This window comes from Dysidea avara, chromosome 2 (genome assembly GCF_963678975.1).
Source record: "Dysidea avara chromosome 2, odDysAvar1.4, whole genome shotgun sequence".
In the NCBI taxonomy this organism is placed as follows: domain Eukaryota; kingdom Metazoa; phylum Porifera; class Demospongiae; order Dictyoceratida; family Dysideidae; genus Dysidea; species Dysidea avara.
The window spans coordinates 37104079-37127156 of NC_089273.1; the positions used below are offsets into that span (position 1 = coordinate 37104079).

Below are 23078 nucleotides of genomic sequence, written 5' to 3' on the forward strand. Positions count from 1 at the left end.
TAGAGAATTCAGCTACAAACAAATCACCCTGTAGAAAGATCAGTTAGAAGAAGTTACCTTGTAGAGAGTTCAGCTACAAACAAATCACCCTGTAGAGAGTTCAGCTAGAAACAAGTCACCCTGTAGAGAGTTCAGCTAGAAGAAGTCACATTGTAGAGAGTTCAGCTACAAAGAAACTACCATGTACAGAGTTCAGCTGCAAACAAATCGCCCTGTAGAGAATTCAGCTACAAACAAATCACCCTGTAGAAAGATCAGCTAGAAGAAGTTACCTTGTAGAGAGTTCAGCTACAAACAAATCACCCTGTAGAGGGTTCAGCTACAAACAAGTCACCCTGTAGAGAGTTCAGCTAGAAGAAGTTACATTGTAGAGAGTTCAGCTACAAAGAAACTATCATGTAGAGAGTTCAGCTACAAACAAATCACCCTGTAGAGAGTTCAGCTAGAAACAAGTCACCCTGTAGAGAGTTCAGCTAGAAGAAGTTACATTGTAGAGAGTTCAGCTACAAAGAAACAACCATGTACACAGTTCAGCTGCAAACAAATTGCCCTGTAGAGAATTCAGCTACAAACAAATCACCCTGTAGAAAGATCAGCTAGAAGAAGTTACCTTGTAGAGAGTTCAGCTACAAACAAATCACCCTGTAGAGGGTTCAGCTACAAACAAGTCATCCTGTAGAGAGTTCAGCTAGAAGAAGTTACATTGTAGAGAGTTCAGCTACAAAGAAACTACCATGTAGAGAGTTCAGCTGCAAACAAATCGCCCTGTAGAGAATTCAGCTACAAACAAATTACCCTGTAGAAGGATCAGCTAGAAGTAACCTTGTAGAGAGTTCAGCTACAAACAAATCACCCTGTAGAGAGTTCAGCTACAAACAAGTCACCCTGTAGAGAGATCAGCTAGAAACAAGCCACCTGTAGAGAGTTCAGCTAGAAGAAGTTACACTGTAGAGAGTTCAGCTACAAAGAAACTACCATGTAGAGAGTTCAGCTGCAAACAAACACCCTGTAGAGAATTCAGCTACAAACAAATCACCCTGTAGAAAGATCAGCTAGAAGAAGTTACCTTGTAGAGAGTTCAGCTACAAACAAGTCACCCTGTAGAGAGATCAGCTAGAAACAAGCCACCTGTAGAGAGTTCAGCTACAAAGAAACTACCATGTAGAGAGTTCAGCTGCAAACAAATCGCCCTGTAGAGAATTCAGCTACAAACAAATTACCCTGTAGAAAGATCAGCTAGAAACAAGCCACCTGTAGAGAGTTCAGCTAGAAGATTGAAGTTACACTGTAGAGAGTTCAGCTACAAAGAAACTACCATGTAGAGAGTTCAGCTGCAAACAAATCACCCTGTAGAGAATTCAGCTACAAACAAATTACCCTGTAGAAAGATCAGCTAGAAGTTACCTTGTAGAGAGTTCAGCTACAAACAAATCACCTTGTAGAGAGATCAGCTAGAAACAAGCCACCCGTAGAGAGTTCAGCTAGAAGAAGTTACATTGTAGAGAGTTCAGCAGTTTAGCTGCAAACAAATCGCCCTGTAGAGAATTCAGCTACAAACAAATCACCCTGTAGAAAGATCAGCTAGAAGAAGTTACCTGGTAGAGAGTTCAGCTACAAACAAATCACCCTGTAGAGAGTTCAGCTGCAAACAAGTCATCCGGTAGAGAGATCAGCTAGAAGGATCACCTTGCAGAGAGGTCAGCTACAAAGAAATCCCCCTGCTTCATCTTTTCTTCTTCCTGTAGTAAAGAAAAAAATGACAGGTTAAAAAGCCCTAAAGCCAGCCATAGGCCGGCTTTGGGGTATACAAATACAAAAAGAAGTGAAATCTAATCCAAAACAGCCAAGCTGTAAAAAAAGAGTGCGGCCCTGAGAAAGGCTATGGTGAAAAAAGATGTGAAATCCAAGGTGGCGGCCAAGAAATGGCTGTGATGGTAGGTTAATGGTAAAAATTTTAATAACAACAATTCAGTGAATTTGGTGCCACTTGGTCTTGGCACAAAATTCACCTGAATTGTCGTTATTAATTTTTACCATTAACCTACCATCACAGCCATTTCTTGGCCGCCACCTTGGATTTCACATCTTTTTTCACCATAGCCTTTCTCAGGGCCGCACTCTTTTTTTACAGCTTGGCTGTTTTGGATTAGATAATAATAACTTGAAAATTTCAATTTAATACTGTCCATACTAATAAAAACATTTTTATGAGCAGTGTAATTAGATGACAGCATGTGCATAATTAATGTGTAAGATTTTATTTATTTTACTAGATCATAAAAACATTTTAGTAAAAATGCAAGTGTATAAACAGTTTGCCATAATTATAGCACATTGGTTTGGGATTTTATATATTGTTGAAATTCTTGGCTGTTAATTCCTCTTCCAAGCTTTGAAAGTAATAATTTTATACAGTTAATGTCTAGATGTCCATCATAATGTATGTGCATGCGTGCACATGTTTGAACACTGTGTCGTTCACTGATAGTATATATACACATAGTATCATTATGGCATAGTAGCCAGGGTGGTTAAAGTGTACCTGAGTAGTATGCTGCAACAAAAATTCCTTGTGAACTTCTCAGTCATTCATTGAATGTGACACAATATCAATTAATAGTACAATTAATTGTGAACAGTGAATAGCCTCACCCATAATACCGATGTAATCATGCAAAAGTCATACTTGTCACAATACAAGTGACATCTGCATCCATCAGTCTGGCAGCCGATAGTTATTGCTCTAGATTTCTCTTAGCACTATAGCTAGATATTCCTTTGTTGGTCATGTGGGTTAGCTATAGCAGTGCATGATAGTCATGATATACAATTATTTATAGCATGATAAAAATTTTTAAATGCTCAATTAACTTGAAGATGTAAATTAATTTTAGTGGTTGACAATGAATACTTTTGTGTGGTAAACTAGTATTACAGACTATAACATGTTCTGTAGATCTATGTTAGGTACCAGCATATTGATCTAGAGAATTTTACATAATAACACTATGCAACAGCTTCACTATCGTCCTTTTAATCCATTATGAGTCTTATTGCAGGAGACAATAGATTATATGCCATAACAGTTGGCAAGTGACTCCCTGCTTCACAGGCATACTGTAGTTTCCTTGCAAATCCCCAGTGGAGGGATGAGAATACCAAGTATTCCTTATTGTTGTCTGTAACCTATTCAAGGACTGCATTGTGTGTAGGATGGGTGGTTATCCAAGTAATCATTTTACTAACAAAGAAATAAAAATGATGCTTCTCTGTTACACGCATTATGTAATCCACTACGTGTATGTATTTCAGCCCAGTTAGACTATAGTTATTTTGTATTACACTCCTTGGGTTGCATAATACAGATTCATAAACTACTGTGTAATGATGTCTTCAAATTTCTTCCATAAAATGTACTAACAAAATGATAAAAATGATATAGATTATCACTGTGATATTTTAGTAGCAATGTATGATTTTCACCAGCTATATAATAAACTGTTTCATCTCATATGATCAGAGGTCTCTAGCATAAAATTATAGTTATTATGTCACTGTGTGCCACTAAAATTATTTTAGTTGCAATTATCTTGTGAATCTAATACTCCACTAAAATTATTTTAGTTGTATGAATCTAATATTCCATGTACATCCTATGCATATAAAAGATGCAACACAAAGTTATATATCAGCAGTTAACAGCAGTCTGTCTAGCTACTGTGGTCTCTCTTCACAAAAAATAATGCTAAAGGTGTTTACTATTATAGTTTTGTTGGTGGTAACTTGTTCATATGCCAAAGCTGATGACAAGGTAACTAATGATAGCTAGCTCTATTTATATATAAATTTGAATACAATTTATTTTAGGCAACATCTTATCATCAACTCATGACACCTTACTGGCTAAGCAAGTATGCTGAAATATTTGGATCATATACTGTACGTCCTGACTACCTTGAATTACTTGCTGATACCGGTACTACTTATGGACGCCTCATAAGAGTTCAGCTTGTACCTCCAAAAACTTTGTCTAAGGAAGATGACGTTACTGTGACTATTACTGTTGCTATGGATACTACACATGCTGATGCTAATAATCATGATCCTATTTTTGGAATAAGTGATGGAAATTACTTTGTTGGTTTTTTCACACCTGACAATAATCACTACTCCACTGCTCCACCTTGCTATCGTGCTGAAGGAAGAATTAATGATGACAGACTTAGTTCATCAATTTCTTCTTCTGGTGTTACCAGACCAACAGGTGCACAAAGTTACTCCAGTGAAGTGAAGATGCATATTAAACCAACTGAGAAGTGGGGTTCCTGCCACACAGAACATGATGAAGGGCACATTGCTATTGCTCAATATTCCTTAAAACTAGATATCACCAAAGGACTGTACTTTGATATGCATCGTTTTTCTTATTATACACAGACCTATCAGGTTGAGTACATACTAGTTGAAGTCTACTAACAACTGTGATTATAAAACAAAAAGTGTTTGTAGCCATCATTATAGTGACTTAACTTGGTAGCTAGCTTTGAGTGACATTGCACAAACAATACATTTGTTTACTGTACATCATCTTATTCTTGGATAGATGTTTGATATCCCAGGGAGGCTGTATTTAAATCACACTTGTAGAGTTTACTCAGTATCATGTTCAATGTATGTAGCAAGTGGGCAAACTGTACTGTAGGATGATGCATGGAAAACCCATATAGCTATGTACAAATTTTTGAGGCACGTATTTTTTTAAGTGCAGAGTTTCTCGATTTACTACCAATATACAGAATTGCCCTACTACCTCCACTGGTGAGTATATAGGTGGGGGTTTAGTTACACGGGGAATTGACATGAAACTGTTTCCCCACCATGGGGCATTTGACAAGCACACGAGTATGTTTTGTTGCTACCTTCTTTATAGCACCAAAATAATCCCCATTGCACCTGTGGTTTATGGTGGGGATGTTCTATATACTGTATGCGTCGTTCATACCATACGAGTATAGTACATACCATACATATGGCCTGCCATTTGTACAAGGTTTAGATTCAATATAATCTCATAGTGAGGATTTGAGATTTGAGGTGGTATTAGGCATTTCAACTATATTTCAAATAATTTAAAATACAATTTTTGAAATCAGTGCTAAAATTATTATCTTTTATGCTTGATAGCTAGTTTATAATTATTATGCAGCAAAACACATCACAAAACCACAGTTTTGTATAAAAAATTGGCTGACATGTAATGCATGCTAAATGATACCATGTCTTACATTCAACAGTTATAAACTTTGAATCAAATCTCTTGTTTTTCAGTGCAGAAAATAAAGTTTTTGGAGTCAAGACACCTCTTACTAAAATGATCTCTCATTTTGCTCTGGTCTTGCCCATAACCTAAGTTGGTACAATACACAGATGCAAATAAACCACAGTCCTCTATCCCAGATGAGTATTAACCTGGCTAACTTCAACTGTAAAAGGATCATTACTGGTGTTTATAACTTATATAGCAAGGATCACTTGCATTGTTATGGATATATTTGAATTAAGTGAATCATGCAGGTTCTATGGAATTCAGTAACCTGAAAGGTATGGTGTTGTCCTGAGGGTTTCTAAATTCTATGAAACCTGTGTTTCGATGTCTAACATATTTAGACCACAGCTTGTTGTTGTACCTTCACAGCTGCTTGTGACATGAGAAATGTAACAATAAATTTAGTTGTATTAACAAACCCATTACACCTCTTTGCAATTATTAGTATGGCATTTGCTATCCAGTTAAGTGCCCATGCATTGCCAAAGTTACAGGTGTGTAATTGCAGGGTTTTGTATCACCCCAGAGACAGGATCTACTGAGACATAAAAAGATATCTACAGGATTTAGATACCTGTAAGTAGCCAATAAAATTTGAGTACTTCATCTTGCTGTACTCTAAGGAGAAGATAATATGATTAATAACGTACAGTGAGTACAATTAGTACCCCTATCCACATGAGATCATCATCGCAGTGCTATGTAGCTAGCCATAAGTTTATTTCTAAATTGGTAGCTACTGTACAAATCTATTCTTTAAGTGAGCAGACTTGAATTAGCATTTGTAATTATAACTTTAAGCAAAAGATAAGTAGTTAACATCATCAATGCTAATGTAATTAGCTGGTATATTTCAACTTTGGTGTCTGTGTGTCAAAAAGATATAGAAGCTTGTGAATTATAATTATACTCTCCTCTGTAGGGGTCTACAAGACAGTTACTGAGAGCCTGTATAACAAAGTGTCAGAATTTTGGCATAGAAGTTTTGATCAAGGAATGCAACCCGCAAAAGGTCTCATGACAACTTGATCTCAGCCATATTGCAATTTATGCAACTAGCTGCCTATAATATGTAGCTAAGCCATCCATCCTGGAATCCAAAATTCCCTGCCTATTCAAATGTTTAAGTAGCTATCACAAGACAAAAGTCTTCATATGATGGTACATCACAGTCATAACACAATCAGTGTAGGCATACTTTAGCTTCTAACATGGGCAGTATCATAATTAGGCCCAACCTATTGTGCCAAAAATTTTACCTATTATGCTTTTGAGCATTGCTCTATTATGCTCAAAATTTCAAATCAAGATTATGCTCTAGAACTGACTGTTTTACTAGAGTATCTTGATCTTATATCTGTAAAGTGTGAATAACCAACAAAGAAACAATTTAATAAATTATATTACATGTTTTTAAATATTAAACGCACTAATAATACTATTGGCAGTGAATATTTGCTTTCTTTCAGGCGCGCGTATGGAATATTCTAATTAAAATTTCAAATATCGTCCCTATTATGCTGGCATTATGCTTGATGCTTTTGGTCACCTATTATGCTTTAAATTATGCCGGCATAATCGGCGGGGCCTAATCATAATTTGGTGTTTTTTTTGTAAAATAATTTTTGTATGGGAAACTTGTAAAAATGAAAATTTTTTAATATAAGATCGAGCTATTGTAATAGTGCAGTAATTCATGTAAATCATATTTAATCCAAAACAGCCAAGCTGTAAAAAAAGTGTGCGGCCCTCAAAAAGGCTATGGTGAAAAAAGATGTGAAATCCAAGGTGGCGGCCAAGAAATGGCTGTGATGGTAGGTTAATGGTAAAAATTTTAATAACAACAATTCAGGTGAATTTTGGTGCCGCTTGGTCAATTGGCACAAAATTCACCTGAATTTTCGTTATTAAAATTTTTACCATTAACCTACCATCACAGCCATTTCTTGGCCGCCACCTTGGATTTCACATCTTTTTTCACCATAGCCTTTTTGAGGGCTGCACACTTTTTTTACAGCTTGGCTGTTTTGGATTAGATTTCACTTCTTTTTGTATTTGTATACCCCAAAGCCAGCCTATGGTCTGTTTGGGACTTTTTAAACCTATCTTTTTTTCTTTACCACAGGAAGAAGAAAAGATGAAGCAGATGTACCTTAAATATTTCTGATTTTATCAGTAAATGTACGAATTATATATATAATACATATACTTTGTATTATATTGTATTGTATTAATGCTTTACAGTGACCAGCACCGAAGGTCTGACAGCAACATGTGCTGCAGCCTTAGGATCACCTAACCTAATTTCAAGGACTTAGACTTAGTGACTTATTACAGAACTGTCCATGGTGGTTTCTGTGTAACTGAACACTCTTCAAGGTAACTTCTTCTAGCTGATCTCTCTACAGGGTGATTTATTTTTAGCTGGATTCTGTACAAGTGATTTTTTTGCTGCTGAGCTCTTTACAGAATGGTTTCTTTGTAGCTGAACTCTCTACAAGGTAACTTCTTCTAACTGATCTCTCTACAGGGAGATTTGTTTGTAGCTGAACTCTCTACAGGTGATTTGTTTGCAGCTGAACTATCTAGATGATGATTTCTTTGTAGCTGAACTCTCTACAAGGTAATTTCTTCTAGCTGAACTCTCTACATGGTGGTTTCTTTGTAGCTGAACTCTCTACAAGATAACTTCTTCTAACTGATCTTTCTATAGGGCAATTTGTTTGTGGCAGAATTTTCTACAGGGTGATTTCTTTGCAGCTGAACTCTCTACATGGTGGTTTCTTTTTATTGTAGCTGAACTCTCTACAAGGTAATTTCTTCTAGCTGATCTCTCTACAGGGTGATTTGTTTGTAGCTGAATTCTATACAGGTGATTTGTTTACAGCTGAGCTCTTCACAGAATGGTTTCTTTGTAGCTGAACTCTCTACAAGGTAACTTCTTCTAACTGAACTCTCTACAGGGAGATTTGTTTGCAGCTGAACTCTCTTCATGATGGTTTCTTTGTAGCTGAACTCTCCACAAGGTAACTTCTTCTAGCTGAACTCCCTACATGGTGGTTTCTTTGTAGCTGAACTCTGTACAAGGTGACTTCTTCTAGCTGATCTTTCTACAGGGTGATTTTTTTGTAGCTGAATTCTGTACAGGTGATTTGTTTGCAGCTGAGCTCTTTACAGAATGATTTCTATGTAGCTGAACTCTTTACAAGGTAACTTCTTCTAGCTGATGTCTCTACAGGGTCACTAGTTTGTAAATGAATTCTCTACATGATGGTTTCTTTGTAACTGAACTCTCTACAAGGAAACTTCTCCTAGCTGATTTCTCTATAGGGAGATTTGTTTGTAGCTGAACTCTCTACAGGCGATTTGTTTGCAGCTGAACTCTCTACATGATGGTTTCTTTGTAGCTGAACTCTCTACAAGGTAACTTCTTCTAGCTGATCTCTCCACAGGGTGATTTGTTTGTAGCTGAACTCTCTACATTGTGGTTTCTTTGTAGCTGAACTCTACAAGGTGATTTCTTCTAGCTGAATTATCTCTTTCTATAGTTGCATGAATTCCCTACAAGGTAACTTCTTCTAGCTGATCTCTCTACAGGGTGAATTGTTTGTGGCTGATCACTCTACAGGGTGACTTGTTTGTAGCTGATCTCTATACAGGTTACTTGTTTCTAACTGATCTCTTGAATTCTCTTCGGGTGACTGCTCTATTAGGATGACTGCTCTATTAGGATGACTGCTCTATTAGAGTATCTCGATCTCGCACTTGCTACATCAAGTTGGATTTCGTGTTATACCTCCGTGGCTTTAAGTCTGATTCTTCTACACCATTGAAGAGCCTTTCTAAAATAACTCCATCTGTACAGCGATTTTCAAAGCATTACCCCAAGCGGTTTACCTGGTAGGCGTGGCAAGCAGTCTTTTTTATTAGCTAATCTCGATTGCGTAATTGTTACACATTGTTGGTTTTTTGTTGTATCTTTCTGGTTTTTAGCTCGATTTCTTTCAAACCACAAAAGGTTTGAGGTTCAATAGTTAACCTATTCACTCACCGATTTTAAGCCTCTTCCCATACGCGGTTTACCCTGTAGGCGTGACAACATATTGGTGTTATTTTTCGTGAATAATCGCTCATAACTCTTTGCCTGTTTATCGTATTCCAGCCAAAGTTGGTACAGAGATGCGCCTTTATACCCCCTTCTGTGTGCCAAATTTCAAAGTAATCGGATATGGCGTTCGTGTTTTATAGCAGTTTTTGTAAATGTGCGAAAAGAGGAAGAAAAAAACCAAGAAACTAAGCCAATTTTTGAAGTCGCATACCTCGGGAACCCTTGAAGCGATTTCGCTCAAATTTGGAATGTGGAGTGCTGAACGTGGACGGAGTGTCCACAGCAAAAATCGTCTTGTTTCATCAAGGAAGCACAGAGCTACGGAGGTGCGAAAATTGCGTTTTCTTTCTTCCTGTCAATACACTCACGGGTGTTACGCGCCGACTTCTTGGGCCGCACGACACACTACCGTGTGTCTTGATGAAACTATTTTTGTATGAATTTTTTCACAATTTTTTTGCAGAAAATAAAGTGAATTACGGTAATAAGTCAATATAAAGCACCGCATGGGATTGATTTTGGTAACTTAATTATACATCTAATCCAAAACAACCAAGCTGTACAGCCCCCCAAAAGGTTATGGTGAAGAACAAGTTGATGTTGTGCTACTTCTAGAAACCAGGTGCCATACAGCTGGCTAACTCATCTGAATTAACCAACTATATGTATTATATAGGTGCGATAATATATAATGAATTTATTGTAATTCTTCTATTTCTTAATTCACGAAATTTTCGTAATTCTTCAATTACGTTGCTATGCAAACAAACCGCTTTTATCAACACATTACGCACAGAATTATCTTCTAAACTGTTTTATAGTTAGACTATTGTATCTTTTTCCAAAAATTCTCTTGTCAAAGCCTCAAAGCTACCCTTCGTTTTCGTTTGCGTACGTAGAGAATATGTCCCCTTTCCAACTCGAAGGGATAGGCCATCCCTGGTAGTCTACGAGGCCTGCACAGTTGTTTTTCAGTTGTTAAACGCCTGTAATTTGTAAACCCGAAAGGAAGGTAATTCACAAAGTTTGAGGTGAGTCACCACACCCGTATTTCAGACCGCCGAAAAGAAACTAACTCGGAGCAAAGTTTACCTGTGCGGAAGTTTAATACGGACTTCATTTAACTTTTACTTCTTATGTAAAAACTGCTTTTCCATTTAACGATTTTGCTCACGTGGATGCATACAGACAAACATCGTTGGATAGGTACACACACACACGCACACGCATACGCACACGCACACGCACACACACAACTTTTACGACAGTAAACCAGACACTCACCCACAGCCAGCCGAAGCTGGTTAAAAAATATTTGAAATCCAAGGGGTCGGCCGAGAAATTTTTGTAATGGTAGATTAATGGGATGCTGTGTTTAGATCACACTTGTAAAGTTTACTTGTGGTTTTGAAGTGTTAATGTATGTAGAAAGTGGGAAAAGTGGATGATAAACATATATGAGCTATCTGTGAATTTTTCATAATAAAAATCAAGATCTGTTCTATGCTATAATGAAAAAAGTGCACAGAAAAAAATGGAATTTTCAACTAGACTAGGGACCATAGCACATTGATAAAAAGTACTGAAACAAGCTGGAGTAGGCATGATATTAAATCACAGTAAAACAATAAGAAGTGTTATATCCCTACTGTGCTCAAGATACCATAATGGAAATGCACAGTAGGGATATAACACTTTTTATTGTAATACTGTGATTTAATATCATGCCTACTCCAACTTGTTTCAGTACTGTTTATTGATGTGCTATGTATGGTCCCTACTCTTAGGGTTTCCAGCATGAAAAGTCGAAGTCACTAATCCTTAGTAATCAATGTGCATGATTGTTGATAAACAAAAGACAAATACAAATTCATGAAGTAACTGGGAGTAAAATGGTTCATAGTTTGTATGTTAGCTAGCTATACAGGGCCACCCACAGGGGGAGGGAGGGGAAACTGGGGCATTTTCCCCGGGCCCCAGCCTGAAAGAGGCCCAGGAGGCCCCATGAAGGGCCCCTTGAATACCTGTTTAAAAGATGGATATACTCTAATAGAGCAGTCAGTAGGCATGAGGCTATTATGCTCCAAAAATTGAGCATTATGCTTTTGAGCAGTGTTAAAAAAATCACCTATTATCCATTATGCTTTTGAGAAGCAACCTCCTGACCATACCTATATGTTAGTCTAGATGACCCACTACAAATATCATCATTAAAAAATGAGGAGCTTTCCTTTTTCTACCTTATATGGGTGCATAAAGATGCATGAATTTCGCTACTTTATTTACCCATATAAGGTAGATAAAGCAACGCCCTTTAAATTTTGTGGTTGTATTTGTGGTGGGCCACTTAGACTAACATATAGGGATGGTCAGGATGTTGCTTCTCCTTACTTCATATTTTCACTTTTTTGCATTTCCTTCATGTAGGAGCTAAAAATGCAGTGCAACAACGAAAATGTCCTTGATATCAACTTCACAGTACAGTTCTATACATGCAAGGTGTTTGTTTACCGGTTTCTGTACTTTAGCACTGGTGCATTTCTTGCAGAAGCATAAAATCTACTGGTGGGCATCGCTAAATAAAAACATATGGCGTTAGAAAATACCTACAAATATCGTAAGGCTCGTTCTCCCTCTATGCTACAGATATCGAAACCATTTTCTGGTCATTGGTAGCTAATGAACACAGGTACATTATACATAATTTTGAAAAAAAATTGAGTATTGTGTTCTAGTAGTATAACGCAATGTTCGTAAATGGATGGTTTTGTTCGAACCTGGAATTTATCGGACCTTGCATACTATTAGCTGCAGCTCTCACACTATTAATCCTACATACCTGATTATTGGAGGATAATTGCTACTTAGTGTAGGCTACTTTGTGGTATAATGTTGGATTCCTATGAAATGAGTGGCAGCTGTTCGAAAACCATAGTGCCCGGTAATTGATAGTTGACTCTAGCGTGATATGGCAATGCGAAATAGTCCTCCAGACTTAAGGTTTGGTATCGACGCAAAATCATGCGCATTTGTCTTGAAATTAAGTGTGCATGCCTCACCTTGACCCTTGCTGTAGTATGTGAACGTTAATATAGCGAACCGCATTCTCTCCCAATATCCCCTGTACAAAGTGTCCACTCTATCGGTCGCCATTTAACGCTTTGACATCATTGCGGATAAGGTCCATTCTGTAATATTTCTGCTGGTATTTCTTTGTCTTTCTCGCGTGAAATCAATAAATAAATAAGCAGAAAGTGGCATTATGGTTACGCCCAATTGGCGTACTCCGACATTTCCAAGAGACTGAAGAAAGCTGCCTATACATAGACGAAGGCGATTGAAGGGTCCAGCAAGAACGTACAGAGGCAGACCACGTTGTTTGACTTGTAAAACTTAATAAAACTGGTGACAATTGGTGAGATCGGCATGTTTGATGGATTTTGGCCTTGATAAGAGAGCCTTCAGAGCCACCCTATGGATGAATACAACTAAACAGGGATGTAGCATGACTTTAGTGAGACAAAAGCATCATGTTTGGTGTGAAAGATTTTTAACGAGGTGTAAATTGGTCGATATCGACAGAATTTCTTCGATATCGGCATTTGGTGGGTTTTGAGGTGCTAGAAAAGCTGCCAGACCAACCCTATGAGTGAAGGATACTGGCTATGGATCTAGCAAGCTTTTCAGAAGTAAACTAGTATAGGGTTTCCAATGCAAAAATTCGACTTCTTCAAAATAATTTGTTACCTGGTGTTACAACCGTATTGGGACCTCTCATGTTTTTGTTGTACATTAATGAAAATATTTCCTCAATTGTTCGGCTATTTGCTGATGATTGCGTTATGTATAGGATAATTGATTCCTTAGAAGATTCACTGTGCCTTCAAAAAGACCTCAGTACCATTCTTAACTGGACTAAAAAGTGGCAGATGCAATTGAACATTGACAAATGTGTAGTATTAAGGTGTACAAGATCAACATCTCCCATTAATTATGACTATAATTTAAATGATGAAACTCTTCAAGTAACAGAACACATTGATACCTGGGACTTATTTTTCGTGAAAGCGTGCAATGGTCGCATCATATTCAAGCTATGTGCACTAAAGCAAACAGATCCTTAAATTTTCTTCGGCGCAACTTAAGTAAATGTAGTAGTAATGTCAAGCAAAATGCCTACATTACCATTATAAGACCATTGTTAGAGTATGCAGCTTGTGTCTGGGACCCTTATCATGAATACTTAATATATGACATAGAAAAAATCCAACGACATGCTGCAAGATGGGTCCTTCTGATTTTAGTTGGTACAGTAGTGTGACAGATATGTTGAACTTCCTTGAATGGCCAACCCTACAAGAGAGAAGACACATTAATAGGTTAAGCCAATTTCACAAAATTGTTCATCAGCTTACTCCTTCCATACAGCTACCATCTTATTTCTTACTAACTCAGTATCCAACTAGACAGCTTCATCAACATCGATTTATCATCCAGTCAGTTCCACTGTATCGTATCAGAAAAGTTTCTTTCCGAATACTTTAAGAGAATGGAACACTTTACCTAACAATTTTATTGAAGAGCAATCCACAGAAATTTTTACCAACCACCTTGTCATCACACAATAAATAATTTTATGTGTGCATGTATGTGTTAAATGTTTTTTTTTTTGTTTGTAATTACCTGGGTCAATTATCAGCTGTGCTGTCTCGACCCAGTATATAATCATCATAATCATAATAAATGTTGGAGTAACTCTTACTTGAATACAACTGTAGTGGCAATAAATTCCATTGCATTCTTGGGGTAGAAATCCATCGAAATATCTGCAAAATCCAACATTATGAGCTGTAACTCTCAGGAGCCTTGATCCTTTATCGCAATACTGGAGCTCAACCTTCCTCTATGAGTAAATCTTCACCTAAAAGCATTGGTAGTTTGATTGGTGAGGTAGGATTCCTGTCGCTGCATCATTTGAGCACGATTTTGGGCTCCAAAACCGGGTTTTCGTCTACGGACACCAAACGATTGATAGCCCAAACTTCCTCACACCACAGTAGTAATCATCCATCGACAAAAAAGTCACATACGAAGTTTGGTTCAGTTGTGACATCTCCAACTATCTGGGTGAGCGTGATATAAGACAAAATTAGCCAGAAATCACACCTTGATTACACAACTTGCCCACACAACTGCTTAAAAATAGAAATCTTGACGTAAAACAACTGTATGATCCCTAAAGTACGGCTAGAAGTGAGGTTATCGTCGTCAGGAATCGTAAAATAAAATTTATGGCGCTAACACTGAGAAAATTACGATTAACGTAAGCTCGCGTGATCTCTGCCATCTAAACGCTTGATGTCTTATGCAGTGCTACGACCGAGGCTACGACAACTGTGATTTTATCCCTCAATACAAATATTGCCTACCCAGTAATAATAAACAAATAAATGTTGGCAGTGGATCATTACTGACCACACCCAAGCCTAATCACATAAGCCTGATTCAGAGGAGGTACGACATGCACACGTGAGCGCACATGTTTTGTACAAGGAAGCTATTTCGTGGGGTTATCAACGAAAAATACGTGCCAATCGAACTCTTTCTTATGCTTAATTCAACGGTGCAGTCTACCCCATTCAACCCCAGTGGTTCAGTTTCGATATACACATCCTATTGAAGGAACTGTCACGTGATGAATAACTAACCCTACGAAATAAAGCCAAGCAGCAAGTTGGGAAGAGTAAACCAGTGAAAATCAACTGCACACGTGTCTAAGTAGCTTTGCAGTTCATCAAATCTCGTCTACGGATTGATTTTCGCAATTTAACCATTTGAAGAATGCAATTACTGCGAATTCTTTTCAGTGGCGATTAATTCGTGTCGTACCTGCTCTGAGCCTGATTGATCGGTTAGGCTAAGTGCGTGTAGCTTTTTTTTTTCCCGGGCTTGATGGACTGCCCTTGCCTACTACCCCCAGCACATAAATGGCCTGTGCTGGACAAACCGGGACTTTCTTAGTCCACGGCAAACTGAGGTTCTGCCCGAATCAGCTCCATAATTGGGGGAGTCTTAACATAGTGACCGATGGATGAATTGCAGCGACGATAACTTAACTTCTAGCCGTACTTTAGGGATCATACAGTTGTTTTACGTCAAGATTTCTATTTTTAAGCAGTTGAGTGGGTAAGTTATGTAGTGATTTCTGGCTAATTTTGTCCTATATCACGCTCACCCAAATGGTTGGGATGATTGGAGATGTCACAACTGAACCAAACTTCGTATGTGACTTCTTTGTCGATGGATGATTACTACTGTGGTGTGAGGAAATTTGGGCTATCAATCGTTTGGTGTCCATAGACGAAAACCCTTTTTGGAGCCCAAAATCGTGCGCAAACGATCCAGCGACAGGAATCCTACCTCACCAATCAAGCTATCAATGCTTTTAGGTGAAGGTTTACTCACAGAGGAAGGTTAAAATCCAGTATTTCGATAAAGGATCAAGGCTTCTGAGAGTTACAGCTCGTAATGTTGGATTTTGCAGATATTTCGATCGATTTCTACCCCAAGAAGGTAATGTAATTTATTGCCACTGCAGCTGTATTCAAGTGAAAGTTAGTCCAACATGTAACACCAGTAAGCAAATGATTTTGAAGAAGTCGAATTTTTACATTGGAAACCCTAAAGTCATGTATCAATTAACGGATAATGCGGTGTTCGGACAGCTGCCACTGAGTTCCTAGAAATCCTGCAGCTTAGGTTATTGTGCCAAAAGGTAGGCTACACTAAGCAGTAATTATCCTCCAATAATCAGCTATGCATGATTAATAGCTTGGGAGTTGTAGGCAATGCTATGCTCGGTCCGATAAATTCTACGTTCGAACAAAACTATCAGTTTGGGACTTTAATTTTTACTACCAGTAAACAATGTCCAAATTATTTCAAATTTGTATACAATATACCTGTATTCATTAGCTATTAATAGCCAAAAAATGATTTCGTTATCTTTAGTATAGAGGGAGTAGCAGCCTTACAATTTATAGCGCTAAATTCGGAAGCATTTTATTTTTAATTTAACCATGCCCACCAGTAAAGTTAATGCTTTTGCAACAATTGCACTTGTGCTAAAGCACAGAAGCAGGTAACTAAATATCTTTCAAGAGTAGAAGTGTACTAATAAAGTTTATATTCAGGATATTTCCGTTGGCATGCCGCATTTTGGCTCCTAAATGAAGGAGATGCACGCAAAGTAGAAAAATGAAGTTACGAGAAATTACTTCCTGACCACCCACATATGTTAGTTTTGGTGCCCAATCACAAATACCGTCCTGGAAATTGAAAGGCGTTTCTTTCTCTACCTTATATGGGTGTCCAAAAATGCACGTAAATGCCGCTTTATGCACCCATATAAGGTAGAGAAAGAAACGCCTTTCAATTTCCAGGACGGTATTTGTGATTGGGCACCAAGACTAACATATGTGGGTGGTCAGGAGGTAATTTCTCGTAACTTCATTTTTCTACTTTGCGTGCATCTCCTTCATTTAGTAGCCAAAATGCGGCATGCCAACGGAAATATCCTGAATATAAACTTTATAAGTACACTTCTACTCTTGAAAGATATTTATTTACCTGCTTCTGTGCTTTAGCACAGGTGCAATTGTTGCAAAAGCATTAACTTTACTGGTAGGCATGGTTAAATTAAAAATAAATTGAGTCCGAAATTACCACTAAACATTGTAAGGCTGCTACTCCCTCTATACTAAAGGTAACGAAACCATTTTTTGGCCATTAATAGCTAATGAATACAGGTATATTGTATACAAATTTGAAATAGATTGGACATTGTTTACTTGTTGTAAAAATCAAAGTCCGAAAACTGATAGTTTTGTTCGAACGTAGAATTTATCGGACCGAGCATAGTATTGCCTACAACTCCCAAGCTATTAATTATGCATAGCTGATTATTGGAGGATAATTACTGCTTAGTGTAGCCTACTTTTTGGTACAATAACCTAAGCTGCAGGAGTTCTAGGAAGTGAGTGGCAGCTGTCCGAACATCGTGTTGTGCGTTAAACGATAGTTGACTCTAGTACATCTGGCTTGCAAAAGTTTCTGTAAGTAGATAAAATCGGTATTAATTTTAACGAATTTTTGACGGCCTTCGAGCTCAGCCAGATGGCAAACAATTTTGGAATTTGATGATATTTGATGTGATAGTAGATGGACCTGTGTTAGACCGGTGTGACCTGTGAAGGTTACTTTGACATCACTGCTGTGTGCTCCAGCGGCATCGAAACTTTTTTCTAGTCCGAAATTTCGTTTTCGCGATGCTGCGGCTGGATATCGCTCAAGACAATGCAGCCACTGATGGTTTTAGTTTAGAGTACAGTTAGTAAGAAAGGTTGAGAGTGCGTATTGCAGCTTGAAAAGCTATTTCCTTGAAGATATAACAAAAAAATCTCGTAATTTGTAAACATATTAGCCGAATTGCACGACAAGACGTTAACGAAAACTAGCACCAATCTGGCATTTTCTAAGTGGTACCTAGCCTAGCATTCGTGGGTGGTTTAGTAGTTGATTCTCGGATGTCGAAATTTCACGTTGCGTACCCTAACTATGGCAGTATAATGCCAAAATGATACACTGCCAATGCTCTAAGCATGGCTTGGACTTTGGCTACATAGTGTACCTATCATTAAACATGTAGTAAATTATAGTCTTTATGCCTAATAAGTCATAACAGCAAACATGTGCATTCCTAAATGTACTAGCTAAGCCAGCCCAGTAAAGAAGAGATAACTTTGTAAACGAGTTGTTTTTTTGACTAGATGCATCTTTAGTCTGGTTAAATAAAATGTTATGGATATTGAAATTGTTTATTTATTAAGGCTTTACAGCACAAGTGCTAAGCACTGTAAAAACAAAGGTGTTTCTAAACACCTTTATATCACCCATTTTTGTGGGGCTCCCATCAGGGGTGTTTTGTTACACCCATCAGGGTGCTACAAAACACTCACTAGGGTGTTTGGTAATACTGGATACAAAAACTCTGAACCTTTGGGGGGAGGGTATTGGGGTGGGTCTCACAGATACGAGCATGATCACATCTCTAATGTCAAAGTCTTCAAAGAAAGCCTACAACTATTGAAATGAAAACATAGCACAATACATAACACGGTTACATTTAATGCTTTTTGTACCTTACTTATAATCGTTGCCATTTTGTATTAATAATCTAACAACCAAGCTTCATATTTGATTGTGGGCTTTCACTACTTTTGACAAAAACACCCTATGGGTGTGAAGAAGCACCCCTAAAGGTGTGGTGTAGCATAACACCCTATATAGGGTGTAATTGAACACCTTTGGTTTTACGGTGAAGGTCTGCAGGACAACTGGTCCTAATAAAATTGAAGGAAAAAGTTAGAAATTTAAGGTCAATTACGGATCATAGAAAAAGGAAACGAGGGAGGTCGCCTACACCTGCAGATAAACTAGTGAACATTTAATCCCTTATCCAGTCTATACCCCAAGACCAACATATGTGGCTCAATATAGGGGAAAAGGTCAAGACTGAATTAGGGATTAAATGTTCACTAGTGTATCTGCTGGTGTAGGCGACCTCCCTTGTTTCCTTACATTTTTCATGATCTCTAATCGAACTTAAAATTTCTAATTTTTCCTTTAACTTGTTTGCTTACTTTTTTTGTAACATTATTAAGACTGGTGAACCCACGAATACCGCATCAAAAGAAAGGATGGTGCCTGAATTAATGTTTTCGTCTGAAGGCGTGCCCCAGCTATCAAAAACTGCTTCGAAAATGCAGTGACCATTATGCTTCGCTTTCAGCTATGTTCAGCCTGTTACACAGTGCTACAGACGAAAAACAGTAGTAGAAGAAGTGCCTCTGCAACAATCCATTCACCTTGAAAATATGACAAGTCACACGCCCCCAACTATCAATTACTGCCTCGAAAGTGCAGCGGCCATTACTCTTCGCTTTCAGCTATGTTCAGCCTGTCACAACAGCGTTACAAACAAAGGAACAGTGTTAGAATCGTCTCTGCAATCAGTCCATTCACCATGGAAAATACAGACAATTACCATTTACAAATGTACTGCAGGGAAGCCATGCACCGCACTACCGCGAATCGACACCTTTGGCTTTCAGCAAAAAGAAATGGGACACAAAGGAGGACATAGGTAAGTCCATGATGCATGCATTGTATGTACTGTGGTATGCCAAAAGGCACGTCTCGGGACGAAGCAACGTTGAACAGTGAAAAAATTAAGCCCATAGCCTTAGCCGTTATCGAGTTACGCTTGCCTGAAAGCATCAGGCAGGCAGGCAGGGCAGGGCAGGGCAGGGCAGGGCAGGCAGGCAGATGGCGGATTTAGACAATTGCCTGCCTGCCTGACAATTCGTGTTTTATGGCGGATTTTGCGAAGTGTGCGAAAAGAAGAAAGAAACAAAGAAAAAAACCCAAACTTTGGCCGCTCGTGTCTCGGAAATGGCTTGAGCGATTTTCTTCAAATTTGGAATGTGTACTCCCTTACCTCGCCGGTACTTCTGTAGCAAGTTTGATTTCAATCAGATAAGGGATCACGGAGCTACAAAGGTGTGAAAATATCGTTTTCTTTCTTCCTGTTAATATACTCACGGTGTGGTGCGCCGGCTATCGAATTCAAAACAGCCAAGCTGTAAAAAGAATGGTGCAGCTACCAAAAAATCCATGGTGAAGAAAAAGATGCGAAATCCTAGGTGGCAGCCAAGAAATGACTGTAATGGTTAATGGCAAATAATTTAGACAATTCATGGATTGGCATCTCTGAGTGTCACTACGATTTGGCTCCAAATTCACCTGAATTGTCGTTATTAATATGTTTACCATTAACCCACTATCACAGCCATTTCTTGGCTGCCACCTTGGATTTCAGCTTTTTGGGGGCTGCACCCTTTTTTACAGCTTGACTGTTTTGGATTAGATAATTATCACTTCTTTTTTGTATACATATATTTGTGTACTCCAAAGTAGGCCATAGGCCAGCTTTGGGACTTCTTTTAACTCTTTTTTTTTACTGCTGAAACAAGGAAGTGATAATTCTAAAGCAGATTTTTTACTTGTGGAAATTTTTATATAGAATTAATTATCACATGAACTCTTCTCTACAGGTAACTTGTTAATAGCTGAACTCTAATGCAGCTGAAATCTCTAAGAGTGACTTTTTTGTAGCTGAATTCTTTACAACTTGAATTGTTTGTAGCCAAAGGGTAACTTGTACATATCTCTCTACAGGGTGACTTGTTTGTAGCTGAACTCTCTACATAATAACTAGATGAACTCTTCTACAGGGTGACTTGTTTCTACCTGTTGTCTTTACAGGGTGACTTGTTTCTAGCTGAACTCTCTGCAGAGTGACTTGTTTCTAGCTGAACTCTCTACAAGATAACTTGTGTGTAGCTGAACTCTCTACATGGTCACTTGAAATGTAGCTGAACTCTCTGCAGGGTGACTTGTTTCTAGTATTACTCTCTACAGGGTGATTTATTTTGTTGCTAACCTCTCTACAGGGTTATGAACTCCCTACGTGGTTACTTGATTGCAGCTGAACTTTCTACAGGATGACTTGCTACTTACAGATTGTTCTAATAGGGTGACTGCACTATTAGAGTATCTCAATTGAGCATTATGATTGAACATTTGTTATGTAGTTAGTTTTCACATTATAATTTAGTATTTGTTTAAGTGAATTTTTCTAAACCACTGAACGTTTATTCTACAATGATTAGCTAATACACCTATACATCAATTTTCAGCTCATTACTAGAAGTGGTTAGCCGCACTGCAGTTAAGGCCAACATTTATTAATTCCTTGTTTCCTGTCCCCAAAAGAACATTCAACTAGTGTGGGCGGGCAGTTATTATTATTAATAAATAAAATTTTGTTATTTTTGAAATCATCAATTCATTGCAAAAACAAGCATCAGATAGCCAGCTGGCTGCCTTAGTGAAGAGAAATGGACCATCTGTAGGGTCAAACAACCTGCAAAATGATTGATGTTGCTGGTGAAACTCCAATAAACAATCATATTTTATGTGTTGAGATATGCTAACTTCACAGACAAATGCTGGAGGCACACAAATTACAAACAATTTCCATATTTCTGATTATTTATAAATGCCAATTACAATATTAATTACCAATGCGGGTGACAAAACTGGATGTGGGCGGGTGACAGAAAACAAGACATGTGACTGAGCCTGCAAAAATATGGAATGTGGGCACAAACTACACTCCATCACACAGACATCTCTGAGTCATACTCAGTTACTGGGATAGAATATTTTCATTCTGTGACTTATAATTGTAAAGCCAACTAAGTGTTTAATAAGTACTGAAAATTTCATGGCCAAGCATTAACGGAATATAAAATTGTGATGCATCAAAGTTTGAAAAAGTAGGCAATTTTTATGTGCCCACATGCCCTATTTTTGCAGGCACAGTTACTAACAAATGTTGGCCTAAAAGGTTTTTAATAACAAAACTCGATTGTGTGATTGTTAGCTATATGCTGTTAGTTTTTACATTTTATCTTCAAATTTGTGATCTTAATGTTGATTTTTTCCAACCATCAAAAAGCACTCTTTTGATGGTTACTCAACTACATACCTATTTTCAACTGATTTCTTGAAGTGGTTTACCCTGTAGGCATGACAGAAGTTTGATGTTATTATTTTTACATGATATTTTATGTGAATAATTGGTCATAACTCTGTGAACGTTTATCGGATTTTCACCAATATTGGTACTAAGATTTGCTTTAATAGCCCCTTTAAGTGTGCTAAATTTCAGTTGGATAAGAGTATGAATTTGTGTTTTATTGGAGGATTTTACAAAGTGTGCAAAAGGAAGTAGAAGAAAAAAACAAAGGAAACCCCCCCCCACAACTTTGGCTGCTTGTATCTCAGAAATGGCTGGGATGATTTCCTTGAAATTTGGTGTGTGGACTCCTCTACCTGGCAAGCATCTCTACAGCAAAAATTGATTCCAATAAGTTGAGGGATCATGGAGCTACATATGTGTGTGAAAATAGCATTTTCTTTCTTCCTGTTAATTTATCCACATGTAGTGTGGTGCGCTGACTTCTTGGGCCATACAACACACTACCGTGTGTCTTGATACATACACTAAACTATTATATCTACTTTTTATATGGTAGTAACATTGGCCTGTTGGCCCCATGTGCAATGTGTGTGTTTTGTTTTGTTTATTGCTACAGCAGTTATTATTTCTCAGTACTATTAATTACAATTTTTTGATAATGCCTTTGTTAAAGCATCAAGATTCCACCACAGGAAATATCACTACTAAAATTTTATTAGGAATGTAATTACACAGCAACACATAGCAATAAAGTGAGAATTTAATTTGTTACTGGGCTGGGAAAATAGGGCATATGGATACATAAAATATGACTACTATTTTCAAACTGTCATTACTCATAACTTCTTATGTGGTTATGCTATGGCCATGCTATTTACATCACTTATTAAAATTTAATTGGCTTAATATAATAATATAAATACAAGTTACAGAATGCATTCCAGGTATAGGTTAGGAACCTATAGTGCGTTTACACT

General features: G+C 37.7%; 2 protein-coding genes and 1 long non-coding RNA gene across 4 annotated transcripts in view; 2 read left to right on the forward strand and 1 right to left on the reverse strand.

Annotated features, from left to right (window-relative positions):
- LOC136247229 (uncharacterized) overlaps positions 1 to 2785 on the reverse strand; it is a 32897-nt gene extending 30112 nt beyond the window's left edge. For both annotated transcript variants that reach the window (XR_010697205.1, XR_010697204.1), the window contains exon 1: positions 2653 to 2785. This is a non-coding gene — a long non-coding RNA (uncharacterized lncRNA). The remainder of the gene's footprint in view (positions 1 to 2652) is intronic.
- Positions 2786 to 3655: 870 nt separating this feature from the next.
- On the forward strand, positions 3656 to 4635 carry LOC136244715 (uncharacterized). The gene is made up of 2 exons (XM_066036261.1): positions 3656 to 3811; positions 3868 to 4635. The coding sequence occupies exons 1-2, from the start codon at positions 3656 to 3658 to the stop codon at positions 4474 to 4476; spliced, it is 765 nt and encodes a 254-aa protein (XP_065892333.1). The 3' UTR covers positions 4477 to 4635.
- Positions 4636 to 5856: 1221 nt separating this feature from the next.
- Positions 5857 to 23078, forward strand: part of LOC136247227 (uncharacterized) — a 34203-nt gene continuing 16981 nt past the window's right edge. Inside the window, exon 1 of the mRNA XM_066038865.1 lies at positions 5857 to 5902. The gene's annotated coding sequence lies outside the window, so the exon portion shown is untranslated. The remainder of the gene's footprint in view (positions 5903 to 23078) is intronic.

Bases quoted from the DNA above. Each gene is read 5' to 3' on its own strand.
- LOC136244715 (XM_066036261.1), top strand. From the start codon at position 3,656: ATGCATATAAAAGATGCAACACAAAGTTATATATCAGCAGTTAACAGC. The intron at 3,812-3,867 runs GTAACTAATGAT...AATTTATTTTAG, and splicing joins ATGCCAAAGCTGATGACAAG to GCAACATCTTATCATCAACT.